We start from the raw sequence: 17771 nt of genomic DNA on the forward strand, positions 1-17771 counted from the left end.
GACTCTGTGGAAGTAGATTCATCCTAGAAGGTTCCAGCTTCTTATCCATTTGCTTAGAGGCTAATTGCTGGTTATAACTGAGATAGCTAATGTTAAGGTAGCTCTGGAAAGACGCATAAAGCAAATTCCCTCATCCCTAGCATAACTAGTTCAGCCATCTAGTCAGCCATCTCACAAGGAAGTCATGGGGAAAGGCACAACTGTGGGACCTTTTTCTATATCTTTGAAGACTGGGAATGCACTTAAAGATGAGTTTATAGTATATTTGTACTTCTAGTACTTCTATAAGATTTTTTTAGTCATTAGCAAGACAGAGTAAATGGATGCCTGCAAGGCTGTCAAATGTATTTATAATAGTAAACAAGTCTGGTTTTGGGAGGGAGAAAAGCCATCAAACTCTTCTGTGCATGGGTTTTCCTTTCCAAATATCTGAATAATGCTTGAGGTTGTATAATTGATATATTTGGGAGAGGAATGCATAGAAGTTGTCACCTTTATCAATCAAATATAGCTTTTGCACCCTCTTAGAACCTCCTGTATGTTAATGAAAAACATTTTCTGAGAAATTGGCTGCTTTGCACTTCGTAGCTGATGCCAGCTTTTTTTTTCATGCACCAGTGCAAGGCAAAGTGAAGGGAAAAATGCCTTGTTTTAGTGTGTGAATTACTCTGACAAGCTTTCACATTGCCCCTCCTCTTATTAATATTCTTTTTGATCTGAGCTTGTAAAACAGAGGATTGGCTGTTAATCTCTGGGATCTCAAGGGCTTTTGGCAGTGGCCCATAATTGATGTGTTCACATGGCTGTTGTCTGACTACTAATGATTAGACAGCAGTGTTATCTCCCAGCTAAATCTGTGTGGCTTATAAATCACGCTCGATAAAATGCGGTTTCATTTCTTCATGCAGTCGGTACATTTCTGTGTACTTTGACAGAATTGCCAGAGGCATTTCATGATTCCACGACAGCTCATATTAGGTTTATTTTTTTATTTCAGTTGGACAAAATGTTTGAATTTCTATAAGTGCACAGAAATGTTTCTTTTTGTTATAAGCCCATCGTGCCGTGAATGTAACATAAAGGATGTGTACAATTTGGGCTGATCAGAGAACAGAAGGTGCATGACCAGAAAATGACATTTGAAATGTGGAATACTTGAGCTAGTGCTTTCTTTTGCTTTGTTTGAGCAGAAAGGGAGCTTCATTTGTGGGAGCTGTTGATCACTTTGTTAGACTTTAAAACAGTCTATGAGACTGTGTGTGAAAGGAGAAAGTTAAAGGTTAGACACATGTACTGAAGCACAAGGTGTTTCAACAACGGTGTCTGGGATTTTCTGAAGGAAATCATGTCCTTTCTTTGTCCCCCTTCTTTCTCAGCAGGAGAAGAATGGTAAACCCTTACTGAAACTTTGCAAATGTAAACTTTTTTGTGTGCTTTATTCATGCCTAATGAGGATCCCTAGGTACTGAGGTAAAACCAGTAAGGAAAAAAAACTTTGAGGGAGGGACATAAGGTGAGAGATCTCAAGTTACCTGCTCCTAGGCCACAGAAAGTGCAAGATTTGACTGTCTGTTCTGGGGCCTGTAACCATATCATTTGATGCTGATAGTATTGACTTTCATGAAAGAAAATTAAAAGAACACTGAATCTAGGTTTCTTGTCTCTGCTCAGACTGAACTGCTTCAAAACTGAAGCAAATAGACAAGAAGATTTGTAGATGTTTTCAGTACTGATTCCTGTTATTGTATTTTTCTTTGTTGTAACTTAACTATGGTTTAACTCAGCAGATGGCCAAGCACAACAAAGTTGTCCACTCGCTCCCCCCTTCCCAGTGGGATAGGCGGAAGATTCAGAAAAACAAAATCAACAAAGTAGAATTCATGGGTTGTGATGTAACTGTTTACTAAGATAGAGAAAATGAAAAGGATAATAGTTGTGACTATATGTGTATATATGTATATATGTGTGTGTGTATATATATATAAAACCAGTGATGCACAAGCAGTTGTTCACCACACACTCAGCAATGCACAGCCAGCCCGAGTGACTGGCAGATAGCGAGATGAACTCCCATCCCCCTTCAAAACTCTCTTTGCACATGATGTTGTATGGTATGAACTATCCCTTTGGCTAATTTAAGTCAGCTGTCCTGATTTTGTCCCTTCCTAGCTCCTTGCTCCCTCCCAACCCCTTGCTGTCTGAGAAAATTGTAATGGCCTTGGCTCTGTAGAACACTGCTTAGCAACAGCTAGAAACATTGGTGTGTTATGAACATAGTTCTTCTTCAAGAACCAAAGCATAGCATCATACTCGACACTTGGAAGAAAAACAATTTTGTCTCAGCTGAAATTAAGACAGTATCCACCCCTTATTATATTCCATTAACATCATGCTCTGTTCCCACAATTACTACACATCCTAACTAATTATGCTCACCTATCTTGCTTTTTTTATATAGGTACTCACATATATTATTTTCACAGTCTATGAGACATCCATGTAAATTGTCCACAGTGTTCATTTAGTTTACAACTTTAAGCTCCATCTGTCATAACAGTTCTTCAGTGCAGGAGGGATGATTTACAGTGTTGGGTTACTACATGCTGAAGCTAGTCATTCTTCCTTAACCTGGATGGTTCTTACTGTAATACTGTTAACAAGACATATAACAGTCATAACAATGATGACATACAGTGTTATGTAGCAATTTTAACATAATACAATTCAAATTATTGGCTGTTCTCACTCAGCATCAAATCACTCTGAGGTGCACAGCAGACATCCCCATCCTTCTGCCTTACTCACTACATGCACCTAGGTCCTTGAGTAAAAGCAATCCCACGAATAGGTTTGCCTTTGCCTGAGGCAGGAATAATACAGACTGTCTTTCCCAGCATGTTCTTTATGTGATCCACCAGACTATATCCCCTTCTGTGGTATGTAGGTTTGATTAGGCAAGACCAGCTCGATTGGCAACCCTTCATCCCTGAGGGTTGACTAACCAGGTGGCTTTTGCTAATGTGTGTCCCAGTGTTTTAATGTCCCAGCACCCATTGCTCTCAATATAGTCTTTAACAGTCCATTGTATCTTTCAGTCTTTGCAGAGGCTGGTACATGATAGAGGATGTGATATGCCCAATCAGTGCCATGCTCTTTGGCCCAGGTGGTTATGAGATTGTTCTGGAAATGAATTCTGTTGTCTGATTCTGTTCCTTCTGGAGTGCCAATCACCACACAACTTGTTTTTCAAGACCCAGGATGGTATTTTGACTGTTGGCATTGGGTACTGGATATATTTCCAGATTATTGCTTGCACCACTGTAAGCTTGTTTACCATGTGGGAGTGTGATATAATCCACCTGCCAGCTTCTCCATATTTCTGTTTTAGCCACACCAAAGAGATTCTATCTGCTTGGCTTGCTTAATTACAGCACATTTCAGATTCATGGATAACCCTTGCAAATAGCATTCATGGTCAAATCTAGCCCTTGATCCCAAGTCCATCTATAGGTTGCATCTCTTCCTTTTTGGACGGAAGTGTCATGGGCTCACCATGCTACAAATAGTTCACCCTTATGTTGCCTGTTCAGATCTTCCTGAGCCACTTCACTCCTAGCAGCCCGATACCTCTGCTGGTTGTATCGATGTTCTTTAGTGGCACAACTCTTGGGTACCTGAGCAGCTACATGACGTATCTTTACAACCGTGTTCTCTACCCAGGCAGCAGTATATTTCCACAATGCAACAGTCCATATGGGTTTGCTTCTGCACTGCTAGTTCTGATTCCACAGCTGTAACCAGCCCCACAGGGCATCTGCCATCATCCGAATTCAGGGTAGAGATAGAGCACCAGCCACCTCTCATTCAGAAATGCCTAAATCCAGCTGGATGGCTTTAACTTCTTTAAATTGGCTCAATTCACCCTTTCCTGTAGGACTCCATACAGCAGCCTTCCACCTCCAATGCTATCTCACATGGGTGAACAGGGTGTATTTCTTCTTATTTTCTGGCAGTCTGGAGCCTCTTCAGCATGTGTAATCTCCTCTTTTGGTTATATTCTGAAATCCTTTTCTTCAACCCAGCACCTAATCAGTTCTAAGATTCCTGGATGACTGGGATTCCCTATTTGACCCCACTGTGTGATTTGTGTGACCCACTTACTCCACATAGTTGCATGATGTGTGGAGGGGACCCTCTGTCTGAACACCCAACCCAGCACAGGCAGTCAGGGTGCCAAAAGGAGCTGTGCTTCAATACCAACCACTTCCAAAGCAGCTCAGACCCCTTAATATACTGCCAGTATCTCATTTTCAGTAGAAATATAAGGTGCCTCAGATCCTCTGTATTCAAAACCTTAGGGGTCAACCTCAACTCTTCCCTGGGCATTTCTGCCAGAGACTTCAAGTTGGGGCCATTCTTCTCAGCTGCAGAGGAGAGTGTGTTTATTATGTCTTGTCCTGCCCAGACTGGCCCAAGGCCTACTGCGTGAACTGTCTCCTGTTTAGCTTGTTCAAAGGTTTGTTGTTGCTCAGGGCCCATGTCATTTTTCTTCTGAGTCACTTGATAGTTTACAGACAGTAATCCAAAATACGTATTCTCCAGAAACCCACAACACCTAAGAAATCTTATCTTCCGTTTTTGCTAGTTGGTGGAGACACAGCAGTTATTTTATTGATCACATCCATTGGGATCTGAAGATATCCCTCTTGCCATTTTATTCTTAAGAATTGGATCTCCTGTTCTGGTCCCTTGACCTTACTTTGCTTTATAGCAAAACAAGCTTTTAGAAATATTTGAATTATTTCTTCACTTTCTTAAAAAATTCTTCTGCTGTGTTGCCCCACATGATTATGTCATTAATGTATTGCAGTGTTCAGCAGCATCCCGCTGTTTCAGGGCAGTCTGGATCAGCCCATGACAAATGGTAGGGCTGTGTTTTCACCTCTGGGGTGGTTGATTCCAGATGTACTGGATGCCCTTCCAAGTAAAAGCAAACTGGGGCCTGCACTCTGCTGCTAGAGGGATTGAGAAAAATGCATTAGCGATAGATATCACTTGTGCCATACCACTTGGCTACCCTGAACTCCGATTAATAGTCAAGCTCTATTGTGTCTGATACAGCAGCTCTTAGAGGTATTTAATTCAGGCCACAATAGTCCACTGTTAGCATTCAATCTCCTCTGGACTTTTGCACTGGCCATATGGGACTACTGAAGAGTAAGCAAGTTTTGCTGATTATTCCTTGGTTCTCCAGTTGGCAAATCAGCTGATGAATGGGAATTAGGAAGTCCTGGTTGGTGTGATATTGTCACCTGTGCACAACTGTAGTAGTGATCAGCACCTACTGTTCTACTCTTAGCAACCCCACAACAGAAGGATTCCATGAAAGTCCAGGTAAGGTAGACAGCTGCTTGACGTCCTCCATCTCCAAAGCAGCTGTACGGAAAGCCCACCCTTTTGGGTCCTTGAAGTACCTTCTCCTGGGATAATCAATACCAATGATGCATGGAACCTCTGACCCAGTTACAGTGGAGTGTTCTTGCCACTCATTTCCAGTTAGGCTCACATTGATCTCTGATACAGTTAGCTCTTGGGGTTCCCCTGTCATTCCAGAAAGACTGATGAGTTTGCCTTTTTATAACTCAATGGTATTAGAGTACAATGTGCACTGGTGTCATTTCTGTGTTTCTGATGTGCCAGGCCATCAAATCCACACAGTCCAATAAATACCATTGTCCTTTTCCTCCATCTGGCTGGGGAAAGCGTCCCTCTAGTTCTAGTTATTGTATTTGCTACTCATTTTTCATGTATAAGAACCAGAAGGATCAATGACAACCTCAGAGATAACAATGGACCAGCTTCTCTGTCTGGAGAACTGCCCACTGGAAACTGGAACTGCCATTTTCTTGGAAGGATCGTCTTTTGTGATTGTTTTCTTTTACAACTCCCACACTAATGCCTGTTGGGCTGAGGTGGATTTTCCATCCCATTTCCTCATATCCTTTCTGTGGTCGCATAGGTAAAATGACAAGATGGTATGTGCCGCGTTCTCATTGTATCCTCTGTCTAGAGCAGAGGTACACTTGCTTATAATAGCTGAGATTCATTTGTACAGATGGGGAGCAAGATATATAATCTTTGAATTGCTTGAATTTATGGGATGGTTTCTCCACAGCTGAGGTTTCTCCACAGCAAAGTGCAGAGTTTTGCACTTAGGCCAGAGGAATACCAGGCATCCATACAGACTGGAAGAGCAGTCCTTGAGAGCAGCCCTGTGGAGAAGGACCTGGGGGGTCTTGATAGATGAAAAACTAAACATGAGCAAGCAGTGTGCCCTTGCGGCTCGGAAGGCAAATGGTATCCTGGGCTCCATCAGAAGAGGGCTGGCCAGCAGGGACAGGGAGGTGATTGTCCCTCTCTACTCTGCTCTTGTGAGGCCCCATCTGGAGTACTGCGTCCAACTGTGGAGCCCCCAGTACAAAAAAGACAGGGAGCTGTTGGAGAGGGTCCAGAGAAGGCCAGAAAGATGATCAGGGGACTGATCAGGGACAAAGACAGGCTGAGGGAGCTGGGCTTATTCAGCCTGGAGAAAAGAAGGCTGCAGGGTGACCTCATTGCAGCCTTTCAGTGCCTAAAGGGAGCCTACAAACAGGAGGAATCAACTCTTTGAAAGGGTAGATAACAGCAGGACAAGAGGAAATGGTTTGAAGTTGAAGGAGGGAAGATTTAGGTTAGATGTCAGGGGGAAGTTCTTTACTATGAGAGTGGTGAGGTGCTGGAACAGGCTGCCCAGAGAGGTTGTGGATGCCCTGTCCCTGGAGGTGTTCAAGGCCAGATTGAATGGGGCCTGGGCAGCCTGGTCTATTAACTGGTCTAGTATTAAATGTGGAGTTTGGTGGCCCTGCCTGTGGCAGGGGGGTTGGAAATTCATGATCCTTGAAGTCCCTTCCAACCTGGCCATTCTGTGATTCTGTGGTTCTGTGAAACAGGCCCATAGGGAGGAAAAGAGACTATCTTCGTACTGTTGAGGTAGGCTGGCCACTTCATCCACCATAGGCCTTTTGCTGTCTTTCTAATTCATTCCTGCCAGGTGCTGGCATATGATAATGGTGCATTCTGTACAGCTCTCTGACACATCAGTCACATACATATCATGTCATTTGGATTGTGGGAGTTGATATTATTATCTGAATAACTCTCTACCACAGCTTGTTTGCTCTAGTATTGAATACCTTTCTCCATGGTGGTCCATTTATCTGAGTTAAATGCAAGGTCTTCCTCGGAGGGATATTTTTCTCTCATGGATGACAAAAATCACCATAATAGAATGGAAGAGCGTATCACTTTTCCAATTTCTTTGTCAATGCCGCTTTCTCTAGAAGGAGATCATATGATTCTATGATTCTATGACTTATCAGTCCTGAGGATATTCAAAATTCTCAAGAGCTATTTTATCTTATCTAGAGAAAGAAGGAAAAGTGAAAGAGAATGGGAGGCTGGAAAATGTCCTCCCCTATCTCCTCCATAGCTGGGCTCCCCAGGGAGACAAAACAAAGAATATAAAGACTAATAGCATCCACAGCATGGTTTCTGAAGCCGAGAAATGATTGCAGTGCTGAATTCACACACCACTTTAGTTTCTCCACTGCCAATTTTATGATAATATAAGCCAAGGCCACTCGGTATAGCAAAATAAAAACTGCAATCCAGTCCCCAGGGATAACACACAACACAGCAGGGAAAAAAACAGACAGCAAGCAAGATGCTACATAATGTAGTTCAATAAGAAGACTCTCAAAGAGCTTCATAAATAGTGAAAAAAATGGCAAATAGTAACTAGCAATTATCAAACTACCACAACACTCTGTGTTAACATGCTCAGGTCAGATCTGCTGTTATCTCAACCCTTCAGGCTCCATGTTGGCTGCCAAAAGTGGCTGCTGTTGTTTAACCTGGCAGGCAACTGATCTCCACGCAGTTGTTCACTCACCACCTCTTCCCCAGTGGGATGGGAGAGAATCTGAAAAAAAAAAACCAACAAAATGGAACTCATTAGTTGAGATAAAACCATTTACTAAGACAGAGCAAATGAAAAAGATAATCATAGAATCATAGAATAGCGTGGGTTGGAAGGGACCTCAAGGATCATCAGGTTCCAACCCTCCTGCCACCAACAGGCAGGGCCACCAACCTTCCCATTTAATACTAGACCAGGCTGCCCAGGGCCCCATTCAAATCTGGCCTTGAGCACCTGTAGGGATGGGGCATCTACAGCCTCTCTGGGCAGCCTGTTCCAGCACTTCACCACTCTCATAGGAAAGAACTTCCTCCTGACATCCAACCTAAAACTTCCCTCCTTCAATTTAAAATTATTTCCATTTCATAATAATTATGAGTATACATATATATGTGAAAATGTATATAACCAGTGATGCACAATTGTTCACCAGCCATTGATCAATGCCCAGCTAGCCCCAGAGCAACTGGAACACAGTGAGATGAACTCCCAGCCCCTTCACAACTCTCCTTCTGCATGATGTCGTTTGGTATAGAATATCCCTTTGGCTAGTTTAAGTTAGCCCTCCTGATTCCGTTCTTTCCCAGCTCTTTGGGGCCCCCCAGCCACCTGGTATCTGAGAAAACTGTAATGGCTTTGGCTGTGCAGAACTGCTTAGGAACAGCTAGAAACACTGGTGTGAACCAAAGTGATGCATCGTACCAGACACTCTGAAGAAAAATAGTTCTATCTCAGTTGAAACAAAGACAGTCTTCATGCTGTAAATTTAATCCTTTAGCTTCATTCAAAAGATTTTTGCACACATTTTGTTCCGCATAGAAATAGAAAAGGAAACATTCCGAATGAAATAAGTGTTAGCAGTTTCCTTCTCACATGACTTATTTCCTCTTAAAAATCTTCACATTAGAACTATTTGAAATGCTGATTACTTCTCTTGCTGGTAAAACAAATACAGCAAATTCTGCTAAATCAGTGAAACTATTCTGGATTTACAACTGAGTAAAGGTATGCACCAGTAGAGGGGAAAAAAATTGACGGATTCAACTCCCTGTTCAGTGGAAATACCAGTGTGAAAACAGAGGCAGGGAGATCATTTTCAACTTAGTTTCTCTAGTGAAATGCTGAATAATTATGAACGTGTATGCCTCATTTTTAAGAATAGTAAGATATTAGTCTTGTTCTTTAAACAGAGTTCGGGGGTGGTGTTAGACTCTAGTGTTTAAATACTGTATGAACAAGAAAGTGAAACTTGCCAAAATGGAATTCAACATTCTATGGAAAAGCCCAAGTTGGAGACCTGAGGCAGTATTATAGGAAGATCCACCTGTTATGCCTAGGAAGCCCAAGGGCTAGCTAAACTGGAAGTTCTCAAGTCAGTAGATATTGTTAAATGCCATCCATGAAATGATGAATTTTCAGACCATGTGTATTTTCTTAAAAAAAAAAAAATAATAACTTGTACTGAGGGATCAACAGCCTGAATCATAATGTACAGACTTCAAACTCTCAAAGTAGAGTAGTCAACAAATGGATGGGTGAGACAAAATTCTACTAATGGCACGCTGGCATTCAGAAAGCCAAAGAGGTGCAAAGAAGCTTGACTAAAACATAACCTGTCTCTCCTCTGAGTCATAGTTTACTGTGAATTATACTGATATAGGCTGACAAATCAATACAGATTCCTGAAAAGTAAAAAAATCACAAATCTATATTCTTTATATTCCTATCTACACTCCAAAGTGGCTGCAAAGTCAGCTATTCCACTGGACTGCAGTCATATCATTGACTAACTTAAGCTGTCTTTTGGTAATAGATGACTACTGCTGCAGACTAATAGAGTTATGGCAAGATATTTTTGGACACAGAAAATGAAAATTTGAAAAGAAATGCAACAATTAAATGTATTTCTATAAACAAACACTTTTCAGGATCAGAACCATGAAAAGTAAAACAGAATTATACAGAGAAGAAGCAGTCTTTGAAATGAAAACCATCACTATCATAGTTACGTCTTCCATGGTTTCACAAAACTAGATCAAATGATACTTAGTTCTCCACCAGGAAATTTCTGTGCCTTGATTTTTATTGTACTTGATCAAATGACACAATTTGGTACTGGAGAACACTGCATGCACATTCTGTCTAAATCAGTTCAGAGAAATTCCTTTCTTGATGCAGTGTGTATCCTTGCAGATGGGGTAGATCTTGAGAGAGTTTCAGTGTTTGCTTGTTCTGTGTTAAAGTTTGTCAAAGCAGTTGTAGTGTAACTGAAGAAAAGGGTGAGAACACAAACCGCACTGTTGAACAGAAGAAATGAAGTTTCACTGGAGAAAGGTGCTTTACAATCTCACCGAATATGATTTTCTTGGGCTCAAAGAAGAGAAATGTCAGTAGTAGAGTTTTGCAGGTGGTGATCTGGGCATCCTAATAGGCCTCTGCCAAACGTTTGAACTGACATACAGGTTTTCACAGATGAAGCCGTTGCAGAAGGATATTGCTGGCAGTTGTCAAATGCAAATCTTTCCTACAGTAAAATGGGTGAATGGTTGTAGAAAATCTCAAGCATCTGGGATAGAATAGAAGATAGAAGAAGGACAACCAAGTTTCCTTGCCTTGTGTTCAGCACCATTGTCTCTGCATTAGACTCTGCTGAGAGATTTCAAATTCCCCCATGTTGGATTTCTTCTAAAGTAGTTTCAGTGATTTTGTTGGAATGCGTGATAGTGTGATTGAGATTAGAACAAGATTTTCTAGAGTCATTGTTGCTCTAGAACAGCAAGGTATGACAGGCATATCTTATATAAAAACAAGGGAATCTCTCTTTCACCCTAAGATATAGAAGAAAATTAAGGCTTCCATAATTTCCTCTATTTCTTGCTTTTCCCCTTGGTCGTGTGAAGTAGTAGTTATTAACATTGGAGAGCTTGTCAGTGGCAGTTTCAAAGTTGGAGGTTTCTCCTTTGTTAAGGAATTATTTAGTTTTGCTGAGGGTAATGTTTTGGTTTTTAGGGACATGCCATGATAGGACTGAGATCTTCTTCTCATATGGTTTCTACTAGAGTAGCTACTGGCAATGCTCAAAGTAAAATCTGCACAACTTAAACAGCAAGAGGTCATGCTAAGCCGTAAACCTGCTGCTCTGCCTTTCTCCAGCCTTTGTATTGGTAGTTGGATTAAATGGCTTTTGTATGTGTGTTTCAAAATCATGTGGTGGGTGACGCTGGAGTATGACTTCACTTGGTCTTAGGCTGGTAGGCTATGTCTTCACTGAGATACATCTTCAGAGATACATGGTCATTAATGATGTGGATCTACACATACTTTCAGTGTCTACTAATGTTATTGCACACGTTAGAATTTCACATTATGTGGCCTGTCTGCATGGCAGCTATTTTCTAGCTTGTATTTCAGGACTGATGGCAGAAATATTTGGACATTCACCCTCTGAAAGTTTTCACAGTAGAAATGAATGACATACATAGATACAGAATGCATTAATTTGAGTAATACTGTGAATTTGTTTCTGGTCAGATCAGTACTATGGCAATTAGAACCATAGATGTTCCTTGGATTTTGTTCTTCTTTCATTCAGGTGGATTTCCCAAGGGAATTCATGAGAGAGTGCATTCCAAAAGGTCTTAAATTCTTCCATCCTCGCTGGAATCAGAATATGAGTGTTGGCAATTGTATGATACTATGTGCTCTTCCTCCCAGCATGCTGAACTCAGCATTGCCCACTGAAATCCTTCCTGGTTGTCAGGAAATTATGTGCAAAGGACAGAAAATACCCATTTGTAAGCAGGATTTAAGAAATTCACACTGCATAGGAAAGATCAGTTTCGACGAGCAGAATTTAATTTCAGCATGAGAAGTGCTAGAATAACTGAAGACAAACCCAATTTGTTATGAAGTCTGCCTGTTTCTAGTTAGAATGACATTTCCTCTCATCCACATTCTCTCCCACACACAGTCATGCTAAAGTCTAAAGTCATGCAACCACCAGAAGATTTTTTTGTCATGTTCAAATAGGGGAACATTCCATGGAGCACTGACTACAGTGCCTGGCAGACATGCTTCATTCTCTGTGAGCTTTATTACTGAGAGCCATAGCTCTCTGATGCAATCAAACACTTGGCAGTGAAAAGGTGCCACGAATAACACTCCAGCTTTATAGCCTTTGTTACTAATCAGCTCTCAAAATCTCTTGGAATTGGGTGAATGAAGAAAATACTGCTTGAATATTTTAGGTTTTTTTTTTTTTTTTTTTTTTTTTTTTTCTGGAGCCTTTTGATTATGTGTATAGAGAGCATCTTTGTAAATAACCCTTTTTTTTTTTTTTAATTTCTTACATTGGCTCATGTGGTAAGCAGAGCCTCCTGCTCTGTATGCACCAACACCTGGGAATAATCATGCAGAAATAACAGTGAGAAACTGCACAGCGTCTGCTTTTGACATTAACTTTCCTCAGTTTGACAGTCTGCCACCACCAGATGTTAGTCTGATGTGCCTGCTTTCCAGTGGAGACTGTGGCCTTCCTGCCTCCCTCTGTCTGTAATAGGTTACATCAGTGCCCTTTTGGAGAACTCGTGGAAAGTGTTGTGTCATCACAGTGATCACTGAGAACCATACTTTGCTGTGCCTGACTGCGAAATGTGGTGGGATGATTTTAAAACATGGCAGGTCAGAGCAACGTGTGAGCTCTGTATTTCTTGTGAGTAAGGTTATAGTACTGTGCAGCTCTCTGGAACCTCAGAGAGTTGGGCTGCCCAAGGAGGTTGTGGGTGCCTCATCCCTGAGGGCATTCAAAGCCAGGCTGGATGTGGCTCTGGGCAGCCTGGTCTGGTGACCAGGCGACCCTGTGCACAGCAGGGGGTTGAAACTAGATGAGCATTGTGGTCTTTTCAACCCAGGCCATTCTGTGATTCTGTGATTCTTTGATTCTGTGAATTACCAAAGGCTTGGTTCTGGGCACAGCAGAGCAGCAGACCCTTCTGCAGCAGATACCATGTTTTGGCCTCGTCCTCTAGGAAAACAAGAGCATTTCTTAGCAGGTCTGTGTTAATCAGAGCAGAGCACAGATATTTGTAGCAGGTTGCTCGGTAGGGTACACTGCCAGATCCATGCCTTCTTCTTAGCTCTACCTCACTGTTCGTAAAGAAACATCTGTTGTTTTAGTCTGCATTCATTTAAAACTTTTGCTAGTCTAGTAATGATAATAACAAACATTTTTTCCTCTTGCATTATGATGAGCATGTTTTATGGAGGAAAGATGTTGCACATATACGGGGAGGTTTTGCACAGCTTTCTGAAGCACCATGTAAACTCTCAAGCAGGCCACTCAATTGCAATCTTTGATTTTATAAAGGCAGTCCAAACCTTCATTCTACAGCAGCAGACTGCATTTACCTGCCAGTTGCTGGTTGGGTTCTCCTCCAGCTTGCACGAGGCAGGCATGTCCAACCCATGGCCCAGCACAGCTCACAGCCCACTTTGGCCCCTCAGCACCAACTCATCGTCAGTGCATGGTGAAGCCCATTTGGGCTGAAAGCAGGGCTCAGAAAAGCACAGTGCAGGGTCAGCTAAAGTGATGGAAAGCCAGTTTATGATTTTGATACATTGGCTAAACACAACCCCATGAACAGCAAAAGATATGCAGCCATGCTTTCCTGTGTGATAAGGGAATTTGAGAACAGGTTTCAAGATTGCTGAAAAAAGGAACAGTTTGGCGGTTTATTTCTGATTCCATTTGCAGTCAGCATAAATACATTACTCGTGAATTTTCAAATAGAATAAATTGAGTAGCAGTCAAAAGGTGATAGTGCCTCTTTACTGGACTTCTACAAGCCCTCTCTTATCAGAAAGAAAAGCCCTTACTTCATAATTACATCTTATTCACATCATCGATTTTTCGCGGCAGGTACATTTGTGAACAACTGTTTTAAAGGACAAAGTACAGAAAGAGTAACATTTCATCAAAAATCTCTGACAAACACTTTGGGAAATCACTAAGAGCTGCAACTACCACCACTGAACCAGACTGATGCATTAATTTCACAGCAACCAGATCACGTATCCCAACAGTGTTATGGCTTGGGTCCTTCTATTTTTTTTATGTTTTAATAAAAAACATTAAAAATTAAGTTTTGTTACTTTATATGCATATTATATATTTTCTGAGGGCTTCTCCAAAAGTAATGCCTATTTTATGATGGTGGCCCACAACATCAGAGGCAGATGTTGGTGAGATGGCAGTAGACATTGAACCTTCCCAACAATATTTCATTCCATGTTGTTGCCGTGTGACAGATGGCAGCAGAGGGGCAGTCTGACAGAATGGCATCTGGCATGGAACTGCATATGAAGCAAAGGTGCAGAATTTAATTCCCGCATGCAGGAAAAACTTGCACCTATTGGCATTCATCAGCTCTGAATGTTTGCAGAGACTCAACAGCGGATGCAGCACAGTGAGGCAGTGGGTGGTGTGTTTCAGATGTGACAGCAGTAACAGTAACTGTGTCATCTGTGCTCACACAGATTAGTATGAGCACAGCATGCAGGCTCTTGTTCATCACTGGAGAAAATGCATAGCTAATGGTGATGACTGTGTGAAAAAATAGTGCTTTGTAGCAGAGAATTTGCTCAGTGTTATTGTGCTGTTTGTATCAGTTGTAGTTTACATGGAAATAAATGGGAAGCATTACTTCTGGATTGGCTGTAAGTCCCTCCTGTCTTCTCCCCAGTTTTAGCATAGTCAAGATTAGAATCCAGGTTTATTATATAAAGATCACACAAAATGTTTTTTTTTTTTAATATTTATCACACTCAGGACCTGTGCACATGATGTCGGTTGTCTGTATGAGTGAAACTTGAAGCACAATAATTAATTGTTGCAATGGCCATTCGATTTTCATTTCATTTGCTCGTTATGAAAAATGGCCATGTGATTTAGTGATCAGATCCAGGATACAAAGAATATGTGGTAGAGGAATAACTCTCCTCAGTCCTTTTTTCTCTTTGTCTTCCATTTGCTTGCTTTGCTTTAATTACGATCTATGTTAAGATACACTTGAATGAAACAGAGATGATAATGTGCATGGAGTCATTGTGTCTTTCCTCTTGAACCTTCCTAGAGATGTCCAAAATTAAAAATAACATAGACTTAAAGATACTTGAAACTCATTTTGTAAGTAGCTAGACAGCATCCATCTTCTGAACTGCTGGACTGAGGAAAGATTTCTTGGTCTGATGTCTGTGATCAAGGTGCCCAAGTAAACATGAATTTTTCATGGTTTAGATGATTGCTTTAGCTATTTGAGTGGACACAATGATAACTTTGATTGTCTTTTATGTGTCAAAAGACCTTATCATTGCAGTAAAATACCAAAAACACTCAAGCCAAATATTTATGCAGGAGCTCTGCTACTGGTTATGTTGGAAGTCATATGGGAAGGATAACTTTGAAGTGTTTAAATACATACAGGCTGCATCTCAGTTGTCTGTGTACAGACTGTTTGTTTGGCAAATTGTATTGTTGCACGTTTTGAAAGCCCTTAGCAATCACATGGTTTGGACAGATTAATCTGTTATTTCAAGTAGAAAGACATAAATGTTACCTGTTTCTCTATGATGCACATGAAAAAAAAAAAAAAAAAAAAAAAAGTCATTTGTCTTTGTACTGTTTTTATTATGTTTTAATTTGAATAGAAAATGAAGTTGCCCATTTACCAAATAAATTTCCATCTACAAATCAGTCTCTGTTAGCACTAAGAGAAAAGATTGGCCTTAATCCCTTTTTCTTTAAAAAAAGAAAGAAGAAGAAAACAAATTAAAACAACAACAACAACAACAAAAACCATCCACTGTTATTTCATGCTAGTGTCTATAGCAATAGGGAACAGACTTGTAGAAACCTAGCAATTTGCCTTGTTTAGCACGATAGATATTTTTGTACATAATTCTTCATGTGCAGCATTTGGACTGATGTCAACAAAATTGAACTCAAAACTGAAATTGCCCGTAGTACACCAAACCCCTGCACACACAAATGTAGTGTAAGCAAACTGAGTTTTCTTTTGTTTGTTTTTAGCTTTTTTTTTTTATTTAATTAAATATCACAGCACTGTTATAGTAAGTTTGTCTGTTGTTTTCAGGTTGATCCCCTGTTTACAGTGCCTGCACCTCCACCTCCAATTTCCAGCAGTATCACACCTCAGATTCTGCCTTCCTACTTTTCTCCATCTTCATCCAATATTGCAGCACCAGTTGAGCAGCTTTTGGTACGGACTCGTTCAGTGGGTGTAAATACTTACGAAGTTGGAGTAGTAACAGAACCTGAATGCCTTGGACCCTGTGAGCCTGGGACCAGCGTGAACTTGGAAGGAATTGTGTGGCATGAAACTGAAGAAGGTAAATTGTTTTTTCCATTAGGCTTGTCTATTAGATATCTTAACGAGGAGACTCTGCCTGACTTACTAGTCTGTGGGAACATAATGTACAGTGGCAGTCATAGTTGTTAGCTAAGACAGTGGGTTTTTTCTTATAAAAACAAATGGCAGATTTTTTATTACTTAAGCAATCATATTTTCCAAATGACCCACCATGTAACCCCAATTAGCAACAGAATTGTTTCCCACTGCTTTGTTGAGAAAAGTATATGAAGAAAAAGCTAACAGAGTAGCATAAGTATGCAGTTTAAATGTGTATGAGGAGAGGAATGTTCGTGAAAGGCATGGATTTGTGCATGGCTTGGATTAACACTTAAAAAGCTGGGAATGTTGAAATTCAGATACGCAAAAAACAGCACCATTATATAGTGATAGAAGCCCCAGAGACCCCTCAGAAATTCTGATTGTTGCTTGTGATAATTTTGCAATTTGATTGTTTGAAACATGCTACATGAGGAAAATGTTCTAAGAGAGATGTTCCATATGGTGAAGAAGTGCTCTCTAAACCAGACCGATTTCTGTAATACCCTCTGACAGCATTCAGCCAAGCAGGAGAGCTGGAGAGCTCTGGCAAATAATAAATGTGATTGTCTGTGGTTTAGAACCAAGCAGAAAGAGGATTATACTGTGATATGCAGATTTTTCCATCGTGGTTTTAAAAGCTCATTACTAAAAAAAAAGTTTTCTCTACCTAATGCTAAAAATACTGCGTGTATAACCTAACCTACTGCAATTTTTGTTTTAATAGTAGTGGATTTCTTTAGTTTAGCTGTTCGATAGTCTTCCTATGATTATTCTTTGTTTTTGAGGGTTATTTAATTCTTAGTGGTCTACCATCCTCAACTGTGAGAACAAGATTTTTTACAAAAGGATAAAATGAAAGAGTACAGCAGTGCATTGCTTCATGATAAATCCTGACATCCTGCAGACATATGCATAATGGCACTTGGTCCTTTGCAGTGATATATAAGACCTCACCTAAGTGCTCTACACTGTCCTCTCAAAAATCAATAGAGAGAGTCAAATTTACTTGCTTTTATATGCTTTCATCCATCCATCTTTCTCTCTGCGTATGTCTACAGCAGATTCATAAGGTGCATTGATCCTTTTAGATTGTTTTTAAAGCACAATATAAATTTAGTTTTAAAATATCCCTGCAGAGACAACTGCCTGTAGCCACTCCAATTTTCCTTGACTTTCCTGTATCAACTGGACTAGAAATGTGTGGGTGTTAACTGTGGCAACATGAAAGAGCAGTAGCTGTTAATAGTGTTATTCTTGCTGAATAAACTAAACTTCTGACCCCCAGT

The 17771-nt window shown here is 40.6% G+C and overlaps 1 protein-coding gene across 7 annotated transcripts in view; it reads left to right on the top strand.

Moving 5' to 3' along the window:
• Positions 1-17771, top strand: part of ZNF608 (zinc finger protein 608) — a 103428-nt gene that overhangs the window by 27594 nt on the left and 58063 nt on the right. For all 7 annotated transcript variants that reach the window (XM_090132617.1, XM_090132620.1, XM_090132618.1 and 4 more), the window contains one exon: positions 16168-16423. In XM_090132617.1, the coding sequence (XP_089988743.1) occupies positions 16168-16423 (256 nt within the window). The remainder of the gene's footprint in view (positions 1-16167; positions 16424-17771) is intronic.

This window comes from Phasianus colchicus, chromosome Z, assembly GCF_987193195.1.
Source record: "Phasianus colchicus chromosome Z, bPhaCol1.hap1.1, whole genome shotgun sequence".
NCBI lineage: Eukaryota > Metazoa > Chordata > Aves > Galliformes > Phasianidae > Phasianus > Phasianus colchicus.